Raw genomic sequence first — 15,713 nt, 5'->3', positions numbered from 1 at the left:
CTATGTTAGCTATTCCAGCTGTATGTTATAGCTTCACTGCATTTATATGGCAATTTTATACTCTTAATACACCATGAATGGAGATATGCCAATACTAGGTTGGCAGATGGCCACTATGTTCTATGTGTGGTCAGCTTCAGAGGGACAGGGAAGGTACAACAAGGAGAAAACAACACGGTGTCAAAACTACATACATACACAGAGAACTGTGCTGACAGCAACACACATATACCATCCCACTCAGAGGGATGAACACAGGATGGTGAGGATATGCCTCCAGCGCACACTACATGTAAGATAATGCTAGAGTATTTCCACGTCATCTGCCCTGGTTGCACAGCCACCAATATATCTGCTGCTTCTGGCCCCATGCATCCTTATAGGCTGGAGTCTGAATCCTTGTATGTCACTCACAACCACTTTTTTTGGAAGAACAGCAGATACAAAGGGAGGGAGGACAGTCCATGCAAAACAACATTGATGTAGTTTCCCGGGCCTCCAGAGAACAGGACACAGCCCTCCCTAGGACAAAGTTTCAAGACCAAATGAGGGGAAGTCACTGTTGCCAAGAATTAAAGCGAAGTGGCCAAAACATGCAATAAGACAGGCATACACTAACTGCTGCAATCATTCTTCAGCAGCTCCCTACATAAGGTTAGGAAGCACAAAATGGGAGTTTGAGCCCCATCAGGAGGAAGGGGCAAATATGTTCCTACTCACCTTTTGCATGCCTGGCAAAATAACATAAAATCATAATCATGGCAAAAGAGGGAGCTCCTGGGATTCCCAACCCACAGTTCGAGTTCCACAACGTGTTCACACTCAACTTCAGCAGCAAGACAGGCATCAGACAAACCATGGGTCATTGACATCATCCCACTGCAGCCCATGGATCAGATGTTACAATCACTGGGACTGCAAGATAAACGCTAAACCCAAGCAGCTTGTTTTCTACATTAGCTGTGGAGTACCTTTCATGCACAAGTCTGATTAGCATGTCAGTCCTCTGAATTTGGCCCATGTGGTCATTTTGTACAAATCAGGCCTATATGTCAGTCACATGAGGTCAGGTGTGGATATTTTTTTATCTAAGCAGTAAGACATCTTGCTTCTAAACATCACAGCTCTAAGGCTGGAGTTGAGCCTTTGGCCACTCCCACACCTTGAACTGTCATATGGCATCCCACATGTCAATCATATGTCAAAATTAACTGGAGAGTGGGCCAGTTCTGGAGCCCGTCCTCTGGGTGGATCCAGTTCCCTACTCCCTTTTTACATCCTCGAGGCCCCTTGTTTGAATCCAGGGGACAACTGCACACTCAAAAAGGGTTGGACTGCTATACCAGGCAAACTAGCCAGTTAGGAGATGTGCTGCGTGAATCAATAGCCTGCCTCCTATACGGACCATTTAGCCCCTTTTGCCCATCCTTCTCCTTGGTGACCTATGTGATACCTCCTCTTCCTCACATTTTGCCTGATGGGGAAGGATCATAGGTTGGTGTACATCTGTTTTGCACGTTGAAGATCCCAGGTTCAATCTCTGGTATCTCCAGGTAGGATAAGAAATACCTTCTTTTCTGAACCCCTAGGAACACTGCCTGTCAGAGTAGACAACACTGAATTAGGTAAACCAATGGCTCCTTGACCCAGTATTAGGCAGCTTTGTATACTCCTAGCCTTGCTAGGTAGCATCCCAGTAGACATAAATGCCCTTCCCAGTCCCCCAGCCATGTAAAAAATCAAAACCCAAAACAGATGGCCTTGTGACAGTCTGGCAGAGCAGGGCTCTCTCATATTTCTGGGAACCTTGTGAGCAGAGAGTTGGGCGTACCGACCCTGAGACCATTCCTTATGATCCCATCCTAAGGCCCACTGAAGCCCCGTCGTACTATGCTCTAGAAGAGGAATTCTCTTACCACTCCCTAGCAACAAAGACGCATGGCAAAACGTGGCAATGCCAAAGCCTTGACTCACAGGCAGTTTTAATTTCACTGCGGGGCCCACAGGACCTGGATGTTGGGTCCTTGGGTTAGGGCTAAGGCAGCAGTCCCAGGGAGTTACCTTCAATGGTTCAGGCCTCCTGCATGGACGCTATTACAGTTCTTCAAAGAAAAAAATATTATAATAATTTTTCAGCAAGGGAGTGGCCACATTGCGTTTATTTTTTCCTGGGGTGCTCTTTTTGCACTAGCTGCCAGGGAGGTAAGCTCGGGGTCAGACCTGGGCTAGGCCATGCAATTCCTTGCGGCTTCCTTGACCCTCCCGGTACCCTCCTACTTCTCTCCCTTGGTGGTGGCGGCAGTGGCGACAGTAAGCTGGTGCTTGGCTGGGGGGTGGCTCTGCGGCCGTGATGCTCTGGCAGAGCAGCTTTTAAACTGGGGGGGGGGGAGGAAAAGCTCACAGGAGCTGAGTAGGGTTTGGAGCAAATCTCACTCGAATGACAATGATAAAATTAATGAAAATTTAAATGTGGGAGGTATACAACTCAGCACTGTGAATGCAGGAGCACATGATTGCAGTTGAGAGAGGAGAAAGCATCGTAGATCAAAATGGAAGTGCCAAAGACACTTGAAGAGTGAGTCTTGTATATTCTCTGTGTTTACAGTGGTGCCCCGCAAGACGAACGCCTCGCGAGACGAAAAACTCGCAAAACGAAAGGTTTTTTCGTTTTCGAGTTGCCTCGCAAGACGAATTACCCTATGGGCTTGCTTCGCAAAACGAAGCTTGCCCCGCAAGCTCTGGGGACAGCGGGTCTTACCCGCTGTCCCCGGACCTCTTTTGAAGCAAGGGGCGGTGGGGAGAAGCGATCTTCTCCCCGCAGCCCCAGGTCCGGGGACAGCGGGAAGCGCTTCCCGCTGTCCCCGGACCTCTTTTGAAGCAAGGGGTTGCGGAGAGATCACTTATCCCCGCCGCCCCTTGCTTCAAAAGAGGTCCGGGGACAGCGGGAAGCGCAGCGCTTCTTCCCCGCTGTCCCCGGACCTCTCTTGAAGCAAGGGGCGGCGGGGAGAAGCGATCTTCTCCCCGCAGCCCCTTGCTTCAAAAGAGGGGACAGAGCAGCGCTTCCCCTCTGTCCCCGGACGGTCTCCATAGGAACGCATTGATTGATTTTCAATGCATTCCTATGGGAAACCGTGCTTCGCAAGACGAAAAACTCGCAAGAAGAAAAAACTTGCGGAACGAATTAATTTCGTCTTGCGAGGCACCACTGTATACGTATGCTAATGTTAGAAGAGTCCAAGCCAGTGTGGGTTAACTGAGGTGGAATGCAGAGAGCCAATGAGACACCGTTACCTCTGCTGCAACATGTAAGTGTTGTTAAGCCAACTGGGAGCAGAGATCATAGTGTTCTTAAATTAAATATACTACATATAAACAGTCAATCACCAAGAAAATCTGACACCGTAACATTTGATTTCAAAAAATGAGACTTCCCCAAAATGAGTGGCTTGATAAAATGGAAGTTGAAAGGCAAAGTCAAGAAGGTCAGATCAGATCACTCCAGAATGCTTGGGAGCTGTATAAAAATACAGTCTTAGAAGCTTAAGGGGACTATATACCACAGAGCAGGAAAGATACCATGAGTGTGAAGAAGATGCCAATGTGGTTAACAAGTGGAGTCAGAGAAGCTATTAGAGGCAAGAAGGCTTCCTTCCAGCCAGGCAGTCATGCTTCTGGTATATTCCATTAGCTCTGTTCTGCCCAATTTCCATTTTACCCCCCCCTCCCCAGTTGCACTCAGTGTTATCTGGCCTGTGACAAAGGGTCCTCAGTGGACTAGGTTTTGGGATGGGGAGATTTTTTTGCTTGCTTTTTTCTACTTCTGCAAACATTGGGTTTCTCTCAAGCATGCTAATACTTCCTGTTCCAGTTATGTAACTGGATGTCAATGGCGAAGTTTAGGAATCTAGGATAGCAATTGTTCATATTTATTGTTTCATTAATATTTATTAAATTTCTATATTGCCCTTCATCTGAGGAATAGAGGGTGGTTTACAATATAAAAATACAAAAATACATACAATAGTAACAAACAAAAACAATGCCCACCAGGTTAAAAGGCTATAGATTGTTTCATTAGCCAAAGTCCTGGGAGGAAAGGAATGTTTTTGCCTAAAGATATGTAACGAAGGTTCCAGGCAAACCTCCCTGAGGATAGCATTCCTCATGCATGGAGCTACTGCAGAAAAGGCCTGTTCTTGTGTTGCCACCTTCCAAAGCTCTGACAGGGGAGGCACATGAAGAAGGGCCTCTGATTATGATTGCAGGGTCCAGGTTGTTTAATTTTGGGAGAGGCAGTCCTTGAGCTTTTGCAGTACTGAGCCATTTAAGGCTTTATAGATCGAAACCATCACTTTGAATTGGACCAGGAAACTAATTATTTAATAATAAATAAAATTATAATTATTCTGGTGGAATGATCCTAATTTTTAGAGTTGTTCTGATTCCTGCCAGTAACAAACCTGTATGCTAGGGTCACTGTCAGGAAAAGCATTTTGCTCCACCACCCCCGCCCTAATCTAGCAATCACATCCTCAAATATCACTTAGGAAGCAAAGGGTATTTCCGAAATTTGTCTTCTTACGGCTCTTTACACATCAGCTGTACAAAGTTTGCTTTGCCCTTGGTCCCTTTGTGCTGATTGTTTGCCTCTTACTAGAATGTTACTGAACAGTCAGTTACATCACAGCACCTCAAGCAATTGTAGACAGTTAAAATTTCTATGATACCAAACCCTTGGTCAGTAGTGAGGGCTTGTAAATTAAATTAGTAAAAGATAAAGATAAAGAAATTAGTAGGTATATTCTAGCCAATCAGTTGTGCTTTGAGAACAAGACACTGTAAGCCATAGGCTTTCATTCCCTCCTCCTCCTGGAGTTGGATTGTTCAGACCATAGTTAAGATTAACTACAGTTTGTCTGGGATCAGACATTACAACATGTAAAGTTCATGCTTTAATGTGACACCTATTGTTATTACCATCATAGGTACCTTGAAACAGCATCCATTCAAGGTATTTCCTACTTCAAATATATGTGCTAAATATATTTTATACTGAGTAAAATTGACACACGCCTGCAGTTCATTCTCCACCTTCTGACATTCAATATAAAATGAAACAGGATATTAAGAGTAGAAGACACTTAAGTGCCAAGTAGTCTTTACTTCTGCCTTTAAAGAAGGCACTTGCTGCATCTTCTGTTTTATATAGTGCATTTAAAAATAGACAAGTGTGACAGCCTTTAATCTGTTTGCTACTCACCTATTTCTTTGGCTAGAAAACGTTTGTTCAATTTAAACCTAATCTCCCAGTTTAAGCTTGTTAATTAGTTTTCCATGACGATTGCATGTAGGGGAGATAAACTCATAAGCCTGCTTATTAACAGTATTTTGCCTATTTGCAACTTTTTAAAAATAAATACCTTTCAACTAAGAATAATCAGTTCCTTCAGTCTTTGACATCTTTTTATATGCTTTACAATTCCTCATGTAAAGTGAGGATGCTGAAATTTGGTGAACAGATGCGGCTAAAGCTTTCAGAATGGCCATATTATAGATGAAGTTAATAAATTCAACAATGAACTCAAAATGAGTTATTTGCAACACTATTTGGGGTTATTTATTAACCTTAATCGCCCCCCCCCCTTCAGTATGGCGGCCAGTTTGGGTACCTCAGCCCATTTTATTTCTCCCTTTCCCTAGTCTCCATCCCCCAAACAGTAAACCAGCACTGTATGGCCACTCACCCTTCATTGGCCTATTTTGGGTCCCCAGTAATGCTAGTGATACCTCCCTTGTCTGTCTGGTTAGTGCTGTTTTGGCTACTTAAATACTGGCACTTAGAGAATGAGTTTTCCATCACTTGTATAGGTGGATGGTGATGTTTCAGGGCTCACTACTGTCTTGATTGCTAAACCTATCAATTGCAGTTGTGAAAGCTCTTAAAGATTCAAAATCTGGAGAGTTGCATAATAGTGAGCATCAGAAACTTCTCCTTACCTAATGTTTTAGGGTTATTGGATGCTTATATGAAGCATTTCCTTTTATAACTGTTTCAGATGACTAATCTCCTACCATGATGATCATGTGGTATAAGTCATGGGCAAAGGAGGTCCCGATTAGTTGAATTACTAAGGCCCATGCACTTCAGAGGAACGGTTTTTTTAACCAAGTGAAATGTGATGCCCTTGAACTGGTTCAGACAATTTTGCCACCAATGGGTTATGTTAAATAGAGATCACTGCACGGCATAAAACTCAGCATCTGAATTCACCATTAGGTTAATAATAACAAATAGTAACTTTCTCTGTCTGTTGTATTCCTTTCTGTTAAACATTCACACAGGTCTCCTCCGTGGTGCTGTCAGACACTATAGCTAGAACATTAACCTATGGTTAATTTTGACAAGTTGAAAGTAACTTCTAATTGTCTCTATCTTTTCAGAGATAATCAAACAGGTTGCGTGTCTCTGCTAAATAGGAATTACTTCATATGACTAAAATAAGCCCAGAGGCTTTCCTCTTAACCATAGGGACAAAAAAGCTAGGTTGTGAAAATGCTTTTTTAACCATCACAGAGTTTTCTTAAAGTAGGCAAATTAGAGCTGTGCATCCCAAGATAGGCTGGTTATATTCCTGGCCCCCAGAAGTTTGATTCATCTCCACCCATGGAGTCCCATGCTCCATAAAACAAATCCCCCACCTTTCTCATATGTGCATACAGCAAGCTAACTATTTGCAATAGTAATTATAGTAGGAAGAAATTAATATTAATCATGCTTAGCATTTATATAGTGCTTACAGCAATTGGCCTATGTTTTATTGTTGTAATTCACATAGCAATCCTATAAGGATGCACAGTATTATTTTTATCTCATTTATTTTTGCTTTGTATCTCACCTTTTATACAAGGAACTCAAGGTGGCCCACATAGCTCACCTCATCTCCATATTATCCTCCTGTAAGGTATGTTAGACTGAAAGATGGTGACTGGCCCAAGGTCACCCATGTTACACATGGGGAACTAAAGGTGAAATGCCTAAGTCCACCTAGTATGTTCCTGGTAGAGGTAAGACCAGGAACTTGCTGAATATGTAATCTGAATCTGATAGTCATATTCAGCAGCGCCACATGGAGTCCTGGTTCCTCTTAATCATGTGTATAATTGTACCTCCCTGGGCTATAGCTGGGGAACTGCATGCATAGTCTGGGAAAGGAGCCTGGGTCCTAAAGCATGATGATTCCAGCAGCAAAGTCTTTCCTCTTTGCCACGAAAAGGATAGCAAAGGGAAGTAGGGATTTGGAATTGACTGAAGAGAGAAAGGAGGGGACACACACAAAGGAATCATAAGCTCTTTGTCTCCTTTCCTTTCCCTGCAATTCAGCTCACGCCATGTGAATTATTCATAGATTCCTATTTGTGTAAAAAGCCGTACATGTCAATGGGGCATTATGCTAGAGTGCTCAGCCTAAAAAATGAAAATTGGTGAGAGAGACCCCCTAATTCACTAAGTGAGGGAAAAATAACCAAGATACTAACCGGCTTTTCACACAAAAAGTACACATTCAATGCAAACACGAAGAGGTGGGTGTTGAAGAGTAACAGTGGCAGGATCCTCGCTGACCCCCATGCGTTCTGCTGCTGCTGTTGATGGTTCTGCAGCAGTTGAAGTACAAAGCTTCTGTCTGGGGGGGAACGTGGCAACTCTGTAGGAGTCTGTAGGAGTCCAGAGTTTCCACACAGATGCAAAGCTGAAAATTACTGAATTACAGGAAACTGCTGAGCTGTTGTTGTTTTTCCCTTTCCCCCTCTATTCTTCTTATAAACTACATAATTAAGTTAGCTGCCATTTCTAGTAGGGAAATGTTTTTGTTCATGAGGTGAGAGCAGCACATCATTAATACAGCAAATTCTGAAAGGTTCTTGATCATAAAGCCTGCTTCCTATAGCTAAGGATTTCCAGGAAGAAGAAACCACCGCTGACATCAGCTAGGCAAATGTTTGAAATATTAATTTTATTACCAGCCTGAAAGTGTTGGTTCCTTATTGATTCAAAGGTGATAACTTTAAAACACTAAGGTCTGCTTATCAAATTGTGAGGCATATTAAAGTAAACTTGAAAATAGGAATAATTGATTTCTTGAACTTTGAAACTAAAAAAGCTCTGTTTTACATGAGACCTTCTAGTCCCACATCTAAGATTCTGATATTCAGCCCTACCAGATGGATGGGGTATTATTATTATTATTATTATTATTATTATTATTATTATTATTATTATTATACAACTTCAGTCAGGTCTGGCAGGTACTCTCCAAATCTTAGTGGAAGTTACTATATGCTGAAATATATTGACACATGGGGTTTGCAGAAGCTGTTTATAACTCTGTGCCATTTTGGAAACTCTTTGTGGGGTTATTAGATAGCAATTTGTACATGAAGAAATATTTCAGTTATGTGGGGTTTAATCTAGTGTGAGTAATTTGTTTCAGTTTCATTTATGTATGTATATGTAGCTGTTTTCCAACTTCAGTTTGCACTAGTTAATTACAGTGGTGCCCCGCAAGACGAATGCCTCGCAAGACGAAAAACTCGCTAGACGAAAGGGTTTTGCGGTTTTTGAGCTGCTTCGCAAGACGAATTTCCCTATGGGCTTGCTTCGCAAGACGAAAGCGTCTTGCGTTTTTTGCAAGTTTGTTTCCGTTTTCTTAACACCGTTAATACAGTTGCGACTTGACTTCGAGGAGCAACTCATAGAACGCGGTGTGGTAGCCTTTTTTGACGTTTTTGGTGATTTTTGAAGCTTTTCCAAAACTTCCAACACCGTGCTTCGCAAGACAAAAAATTCGCTAGACGAAAAAACTCGCGGAACGAATTAATTTCGTCTTGCGAGGCACCACTGTAGTTGTGTTTTTATTGTGTCTAATCGCACAGTTTTCCTGTGTATACAGATGTTATACTAAATATTTTATAGTTAGATCTAATCCAAAAAAATTGAGGGCAAATCATTTTGTTTTAATGAAAAAGAACATAAATACGAGAAAGGGATGTGGGAGCAGGTGAGGCAGGGCAAGTTGGGTAGCTCACACTGGAAATTGGTACTAGAATCAGCTGAGACCCTGTCAATACCTTTCCTGTCTGTGTGGAGAATCAGTTAGCAAAGTCCATTTGAAAGGAGTGAGGGATGTATCAGTGGTGATTGTTTTTGTTGAACATTTATTTCTCTTTGTAACCATATAAATGAATGTTTGATTCAGCTCTGTCATTGAAAGTAAATGGATGTGATCAAGATGAAGACACAACCTTATTCCCAAGCCACTGGTTGCTTGCATCTGCTAATGAGTTGGGGTGGAGGAGAAGAGAACCACATATTTTGGCTCCTTCATTACAAATGATCACAACAGGCATTTCACCAGTATTTGTTTTGTTCTGGTTTGCCTTAAGAAACATTGGTCTGTCCATCAAGTATAAAACAATAGAATTGTAGAGTTGGAAGGGACCCTGAGGAATAGCTAGCTCAACCCCCTGCAATGCAGGAATCTCAACTAGATCATATATGATGGCCATCCAACCTCTGTTTAAAATTTTCCAAAGAAGGAGAGTCCACAACCTCTTGTGGGAGTCTATCTAGATATCCTATAGTGTAGTTGTCTACTATATTAATGTATATGGCAACTGAGCTTAATTTTACATTTATATTTTTTCAGTTGAACTCAATTTTAGTCTCTTTATCTCAAGAGTAAAGTTATTATTTATTGTTTCTTCATTCAGGTTCATGTACCTTCCTGTGGTATGGCTGGCAATGGGTCAAATTCAGAGCCTATCAGTGGACTAACTATGAAATCACAGCTTCAGATCACTGGTAAGTGTCTCAAACAGGCCTGTTTGCTGACTGTAGAGCCTTTGCTTTTAAGGGCAACTGAAGGAATTGCAGACTCCTATCTTTGTGGGAAAATCTAAAACAAATCCTATTGGAAGGCATATAAAGATCCCTCATGTCAAGTCAAGCCATTTGTCCATTTAACTGTAACTGCCCCAAAGTCCTTAACATTATCAGAACATCTTTCCCAGCCTTATCCAAGATTTCTTTTGCCTGGAGGTGCTGAGGATTGAACATGTTCTTTGTCACTATTTCTCTGTGACCACTGGAACAGAATTTTTCCAGTACTATGTTCACATTGCTCCTTCTCTTTGTTGATTCAGAGGTGTTTTAATGGAATATTGTGCCAGAAGCCTTTAAATAATTTTTCTGTTCCAGCTAGTGTTGTTGGTTTAATCACTCTGCTTTGTTATTTCAGTGTCTTTTAAGCAAGTTTCTACAGACCTTTTATAAATTGGTTTTAACCCATTACAACTAGTGCATAGTGGGGAGCTTGTAGCCAGGGCTGCTGCAACAAACAGCCACACAAGCCTTCCTGAGGCAGAGATGCGAGAGGGCATCAGAGGAGGGAGGGAAGGAAAGAAGGAGGGATAGAGGCCAGTGTTGCCCGCGGTGCCCCTGACAATCATCCAAGGCAGCCCAGGGTTGAAAACCACTGGCCTAGGGAATAATCTTTTAGGGAAAGAATGCACATTGCCTCCTTTTTTGTTGATTCATTAATATTTCTTTGAACATATTAATGGATATCAACAGTGGTCTTTGAAGGAAACTTTATTTTGGCTCGTCTTCACTGTGACAGTTAAGGCCAAAAATATGGTATATGAATGAGTGATCCGTATAGACTCCTAGCTTGAAGAACCAGATGATAGGTGATTTTTTTTATTTTTAAGGCACTGGGGGCGGTGTCGCAACTTACTTTTAAAGTCCGTTTTGTTTTGAAAAATCTGTTTCATCTATCATAACTGTGTTGTAAGTAGTTAACACAGAATCTACTTCCTACAAATTATTTATTATGTTAGAATTTAGCGTCTTCACCTTGTGTATAACACCCATGAGTGTTACTTTAGAAAAAATGTCCCAGTGGGGCCTCACCTGAGTCAAGAAAAATTGAGTGTTACCAAGGAAAGATTGGCTTAGCTAGTCAATACTTGCAATGACCCAGACACTAGTGCATCTACGGTAAAAACAGGAAGAGGATTGTGTAGGTCTGCAGCATTGTCAGTCAAGATAATGACATCATAAGAGACTGCCAACATTGGGGAGACTGGCTATGGAGAGATCTCAGCCAGGAAATGGGGAGGTTGGGGGAAAGGAGTTTAAGCAACCTCGGCTATCTATCAAGACGTAGGCAGACTGGCCCAGGAGGCAACAGATAAGCTTGCCTTCATGATCGTAAGCAATATGTAGAGAATTCCACTTATCTCCAAGCAACAGATGACATGTTCTATGATTGACCACTCACACAAGTGATAAGCCATATAGCCAAGTAGTTGCCACTTCTTAGCCACTTCCACATATGCAGTGTGTACTTGTTTGTTTGTTTGTTTACATGGAATTATCTGTTTACATGGAATTATCTGTTTACATGGCACTTAACAAAGAACAGGTTTGCCTTGCCCCTACCTCAAGAGGTTTATAGGGAAACAGAAGAAGGGAAGGGAACTGATGGCAGGGTTGAACAAGGGAAGAATGTGCAATTATTTTAGTTACATTTAGTTGCAGGATATTGAGAACAGAGGGTTGTTTCAAAGGCTTCATGAAAAATGTGTGGAAGGGCTTGAAGCAAGTGACCACAGGTAGTCACATGGAGAGATGTTCTGGAAGGCCATTCCAATCATAAAGGAAAGCAAGGGAGAAAGAGTGGGTTTGTTTCAAGTAGCAGAAGATCTCTTCAAATAATTGAGTAGAGTGGACCTGGGTAAGTGAAAATCACAGGAAGCGGTGTGTTGGGATAGAACAACAGAAAAAAATTGGGGGTGGGGGGAGAAACATGGAGGGTTTTGAAGATAAGGGCAAGAAGTTTATGTAACATCCTGGTGCAGGCAAAAAACCAATTCTGGGATTTAAAGAAGGGCTTGAAGTGGTCAGTCTGACAAGATATGTGAGTAATTTTGGCAGTAAAAGTGCTAGGTAGATGTGAACAGTTGATGGTGAGGCAAGACCAGAGAGAAATAAGCCACTTGCAATGGTGCGAGCAGAAAGAAAATATATCTTGGCTGAGTGGTAAAATTGCCCCAGCTAAGTGGTACAATTTCTAAAGAGAAAGATTTTTATTTGCTTGATGTTAATTTTGTCGAGTCAGGCTCACTTTCTCATTACTTAAATCGCACACTGAAGAACACATTTCAGCTTTCTAAATAAAGCACATTTGTTTAAAACTTACTACTTATTTCACTTTCGTAACTGCAGCGAGAGACTCAACACTTCTGGTGCTAAATTTGACTAGTGCAGCTATATAAATACCACCAAGACAACAAGAAGACATGCAAAATTAATTGGTCCACTTTTTGAAATGCTACATGCTGAAGCCAATAGTGGTAACATAAAAGATTGGTTGTGGTTGGTATGGTACAGCGTAAGAATATGTGTGAGTGCAAATGGAGCACACAGAACTAAGATTGTTGCATGCATCTTTACACCTAACTTAAAATGTGTGTATCTTTATGTTTACTTTAAAACAGGGGTCAGCAACCTTTTTCAGCCATGGGCTGGTCCAACATCCCTCAGACCATGTGGTGGGCCGGACTATATTTTGGGAAAAAATGAACGAATTCCTATGCCCCACAAATAACCCAGAGATGCATTTTAAATAAAAGGACACATTCTACTCATGTAAAAACACCAGGCAGGCCCCACAAATAACACAGAGATGCATTTTAAATAAAAGGACACATTCTACTCATGTAAAAACACGCTGATTCCTGGACCGTCCGCAGGCCGGATTGAGAAGGCGATTGGGCCGCATTCGGCCCATGGGCCTTAGGTTGCCTACCCCTGCTTTAAAAAGTGTCATGTAATTACTTAGCAAAAGGCGGGCATTCCAGCAACAAGAGCTAAATGGATCAGAATTGGGATGGTGAATATAGTTTTGGAAAGGTTTTAGAAAATTAAATGGCTTGATATAGTGATGACTTGACAAATGTTTCATCTTAGGTTTTAAATTGATTGAATGGAAGGGAAAATCTTTGGTCCAATGTAAATATTACATCCAAATGAAAGGACTTTTTGTCATGGTGTCTTTTCTGTCAATGTAAAAGAGTTGTAATTTGGCTGTGGTTCCATAATCTACTTTGCTAGGTAATAGTAGAAACTTTAGAAGTTGCTGAATCCAATAAAGCACTCATTCATTCTCTTTCAATAGTTATTTCTGCGAAGTTGAAAGAAAACAAAAACAAATGGTTTGGACCCAGCCCTTACGTGGAAGTCTCAGTTGATGGACAGTCAAAGAAAACAGAAAAGTGCAACAATACTAATAGTCCAAAATGGAAACAACATCTTACAGTGTAGGTTTGGAAATGTTCCTTGTTTTCTTATTTTGTTATAAGAAACAGAAATGCAGCTGCCTTATACTGTGGGATGGATATTGACAAGAGAAAAATGCAGTTCTTATCAGAGTGTGATAATGGGAAATAGTATTTTGTTCTGAGCCATTCCCAAGATCTGTAATTGGAGAACTCCAAATCTTTCCCCCCCCCTATCACTTTTAATTCACTCACCTGATTTGTATAATATCTAAGTGCACACGATCACAGTGTGACCTTATAACCCTCGATAGCTTCACCCTTGTCCTTTTAATTATCCCAGTGCCTTAAATGTTTTATACTGTGATGCCAATAAAGGTTGTTGGTTTGATTTAACTGGTTTAAATGTTTTTGATTTTTTTTGTTTTGTTTTTAATTAGGCACAGAGGCAGACCAGTAGCTCTGCAAACTAGGTTATATAGGTTTCAGCCCCTTACATTGTGTAAGGTGTGGCACTAGGTGGGCTCCCTGAGCCTCATGAATGGCTATAGGGGGGAGTACAGGGAATTGTTCCATAAAAGGGAAGCACAGAAAGTCCCAATGTACATAGGTGAGCAACTTTAAACATCTTTGTATCTGAACCAAGGTATCCAAGGAATGAGGAGGGAACTAAAGAAGCATACAGTTGCTAGAAGAAAGGGTATTTCCCCTAAAACTTAGTGAAAGGTGTATATACTGTTCTTGCTTCTAAGACTTCAAAACTTGCATGTAAAAATCTGCCTGTAAGATTTACTGTGAAATAAATGCACTTAGAGTATTTTTTTATTATTGTGCACAAGGTTCCCCATTTATGTGCTACTGAAATAAACATATATTTGCAGGATTAATTTCTTTCATAAAAGCCACATTTTTCTATAAATGTTACTACTGTTTGGAATATGATAGCTCTTGGAAGATCAATTGATTCGTGCATTTTTTTTGGGGGGGTCAATTTTGTAACTGTAAGTTACAGGTAAGAGCTGTTTGACAGTGGAACACACTCCCATGAAAGGTGGTGGACTCTTCCGCCTTGGAGATTTTAAGCAGAGGTTAGGCAGCCATCTGTCATGTATAATCTAGTTGAGATTCTGTTGGAAGGGACCATGAAGGGTCGTCTAGTCCCACCCCCTACAGCAGGGATCAGCAATCTTTTTCAGCAGGGGGCCAGTCCACTGTCCCTCAGACCTTGTGGGGGGCCAGACTGTATGGGGGGGGGAATGAATGAATTCCTGTGTCCCACAAATAACCCAGAGATGCATTTTAAATAAAAGGGCACATTCTACTCATGTTAAAACACGCTGATTCCCGGGCTGTCCGCGGGCTGGCTTTAGAAGGTAGTTGGGCCGGATCCGGCCTCCGGGCCATCGTTTGCCTACCCATGCCCTACAGTGTAGGAATCTTTGCCCAACATGGGGCTCAAATCATTGCAGGGTGTTAGATTAGATGACCCTTGGTGTCGCTTGCAATTCTACAGTTCTATAAGTCTATGATTCTAAGTTACTCAGAAGTATTTTTAAATGGAACTTGCGAGTATGCATTACAGTATTTCTTGCTTCTTCTTTTTAGAATTGTCTCACCTGTCAGCAACCTGTGCTTCCGTGTATGGAGTCACCAAACGTTGAAATCTGATGTCTTATTGGGAAGCGCCACTCTAGAAATTAAAGAGACTCTCAAAGCAAACAATATGAAACGTAAGTATACAAAAGCACATAACTTGAAATGATGTAAACTTTGGGGTGTGTGTGTGTGTGTGTGTGTGTGTGTGTGTGTGTAGGCAAATGTTAATATGAAAGATCTTAAGAAGTGTGATGCCCACCCCTGCAGTCTTCCAGAGGGTCCTAAGAACCAGAAATCATTCCACAAAATCTCCACTAAAATTTGGTTCATTTGGAACATGTTTAGGTTCTGACTTATATGGTCCCCTTTGTGAATGGGGTTCTACAATAATAGGTCTGGCACAGAGAATATGCAACTAAGCTTAAACTCTTATTATTAATTGTACGGTTATGAGGGCTCTTTTATTTGATGTTAAAGATATTCATGGATGAGTTTTGCTTTGCTGATTATTGAGAGAAGGGTGGCACAACCTGAGGATGACATAAAAATAAATGAGAATTATACATTATTCTGCTAGGGACATTTAGGGAAATCAGAACAATATACCATATAACATTAATTCATTGCTAAGAATATGATGATACCTGTTCCGTGGTAATTGTTGTGGGCTTTACTCACAAGAGCAAATGCTCTAGATGAATTCTGCTCAGTGCAGCTGTTGAATATGGACTATAATCTTTGATTGCATGGGCTGAGCATGGATGTCAAATTTAAAACAA

The 15,713-nt window shown here is 41.4% G+C and overlaps 1 protein-coding gene across 3 annotated transcripts in view; it reads left to right on the top strand.

The window, feature by feature from the left end:
• Positions 1-15,713, top strand: part of ITCH (itchy E3 ubiquitin protein ligase) — a 53,887-nt gene that overhangs the window by 8,067 nt on the left and 30,107 nt on the right. The window contains exons 2-4 of one of the 3 annotated variants that reach the window (XM_081196123.1): positions 9,769-9,859; positions 13,239-13,380; positions 14,944-15,068. In XM_081196123.1, the coding sequence (XP_081052249.1) occupies positions 9,790-9,859; positions 13,239-13,380; positions 14,944-15,068 (337 nt within the window). In that variant the 5' untranslated portion in view covers positions 9,769-9,789. Of the gene's footprint in view, positions 1-9,768; positions 9,860-11,180; positions 11,319-13,238; positions 13,381-14,943; positions 15,069-15,713 lie in introns of those variants that run through there. The other 2 variants (XM_081196124.1, XM_081196125.1) reach the window with 2 other exon arrangements.

The sequence above is a fragment of the Podarcis bocagei genome, assembly GCF_964188305.1.
Source record: "Podarcis bocagei genome assembly, chromosome: 5".
NCBI classification, from domain to species: domain Eukaryota; kingdom Metazoa; phylum Chordata; class Lepidosauria; order Squamata; family Lacertidae; genus Podarcis; species Podarcis bocagei.
The sequence above is the reverse complement of the archived record's forward strand: the minus strand, read 5'-3'. Positions and strand labels throughout refer to the sequence as shown.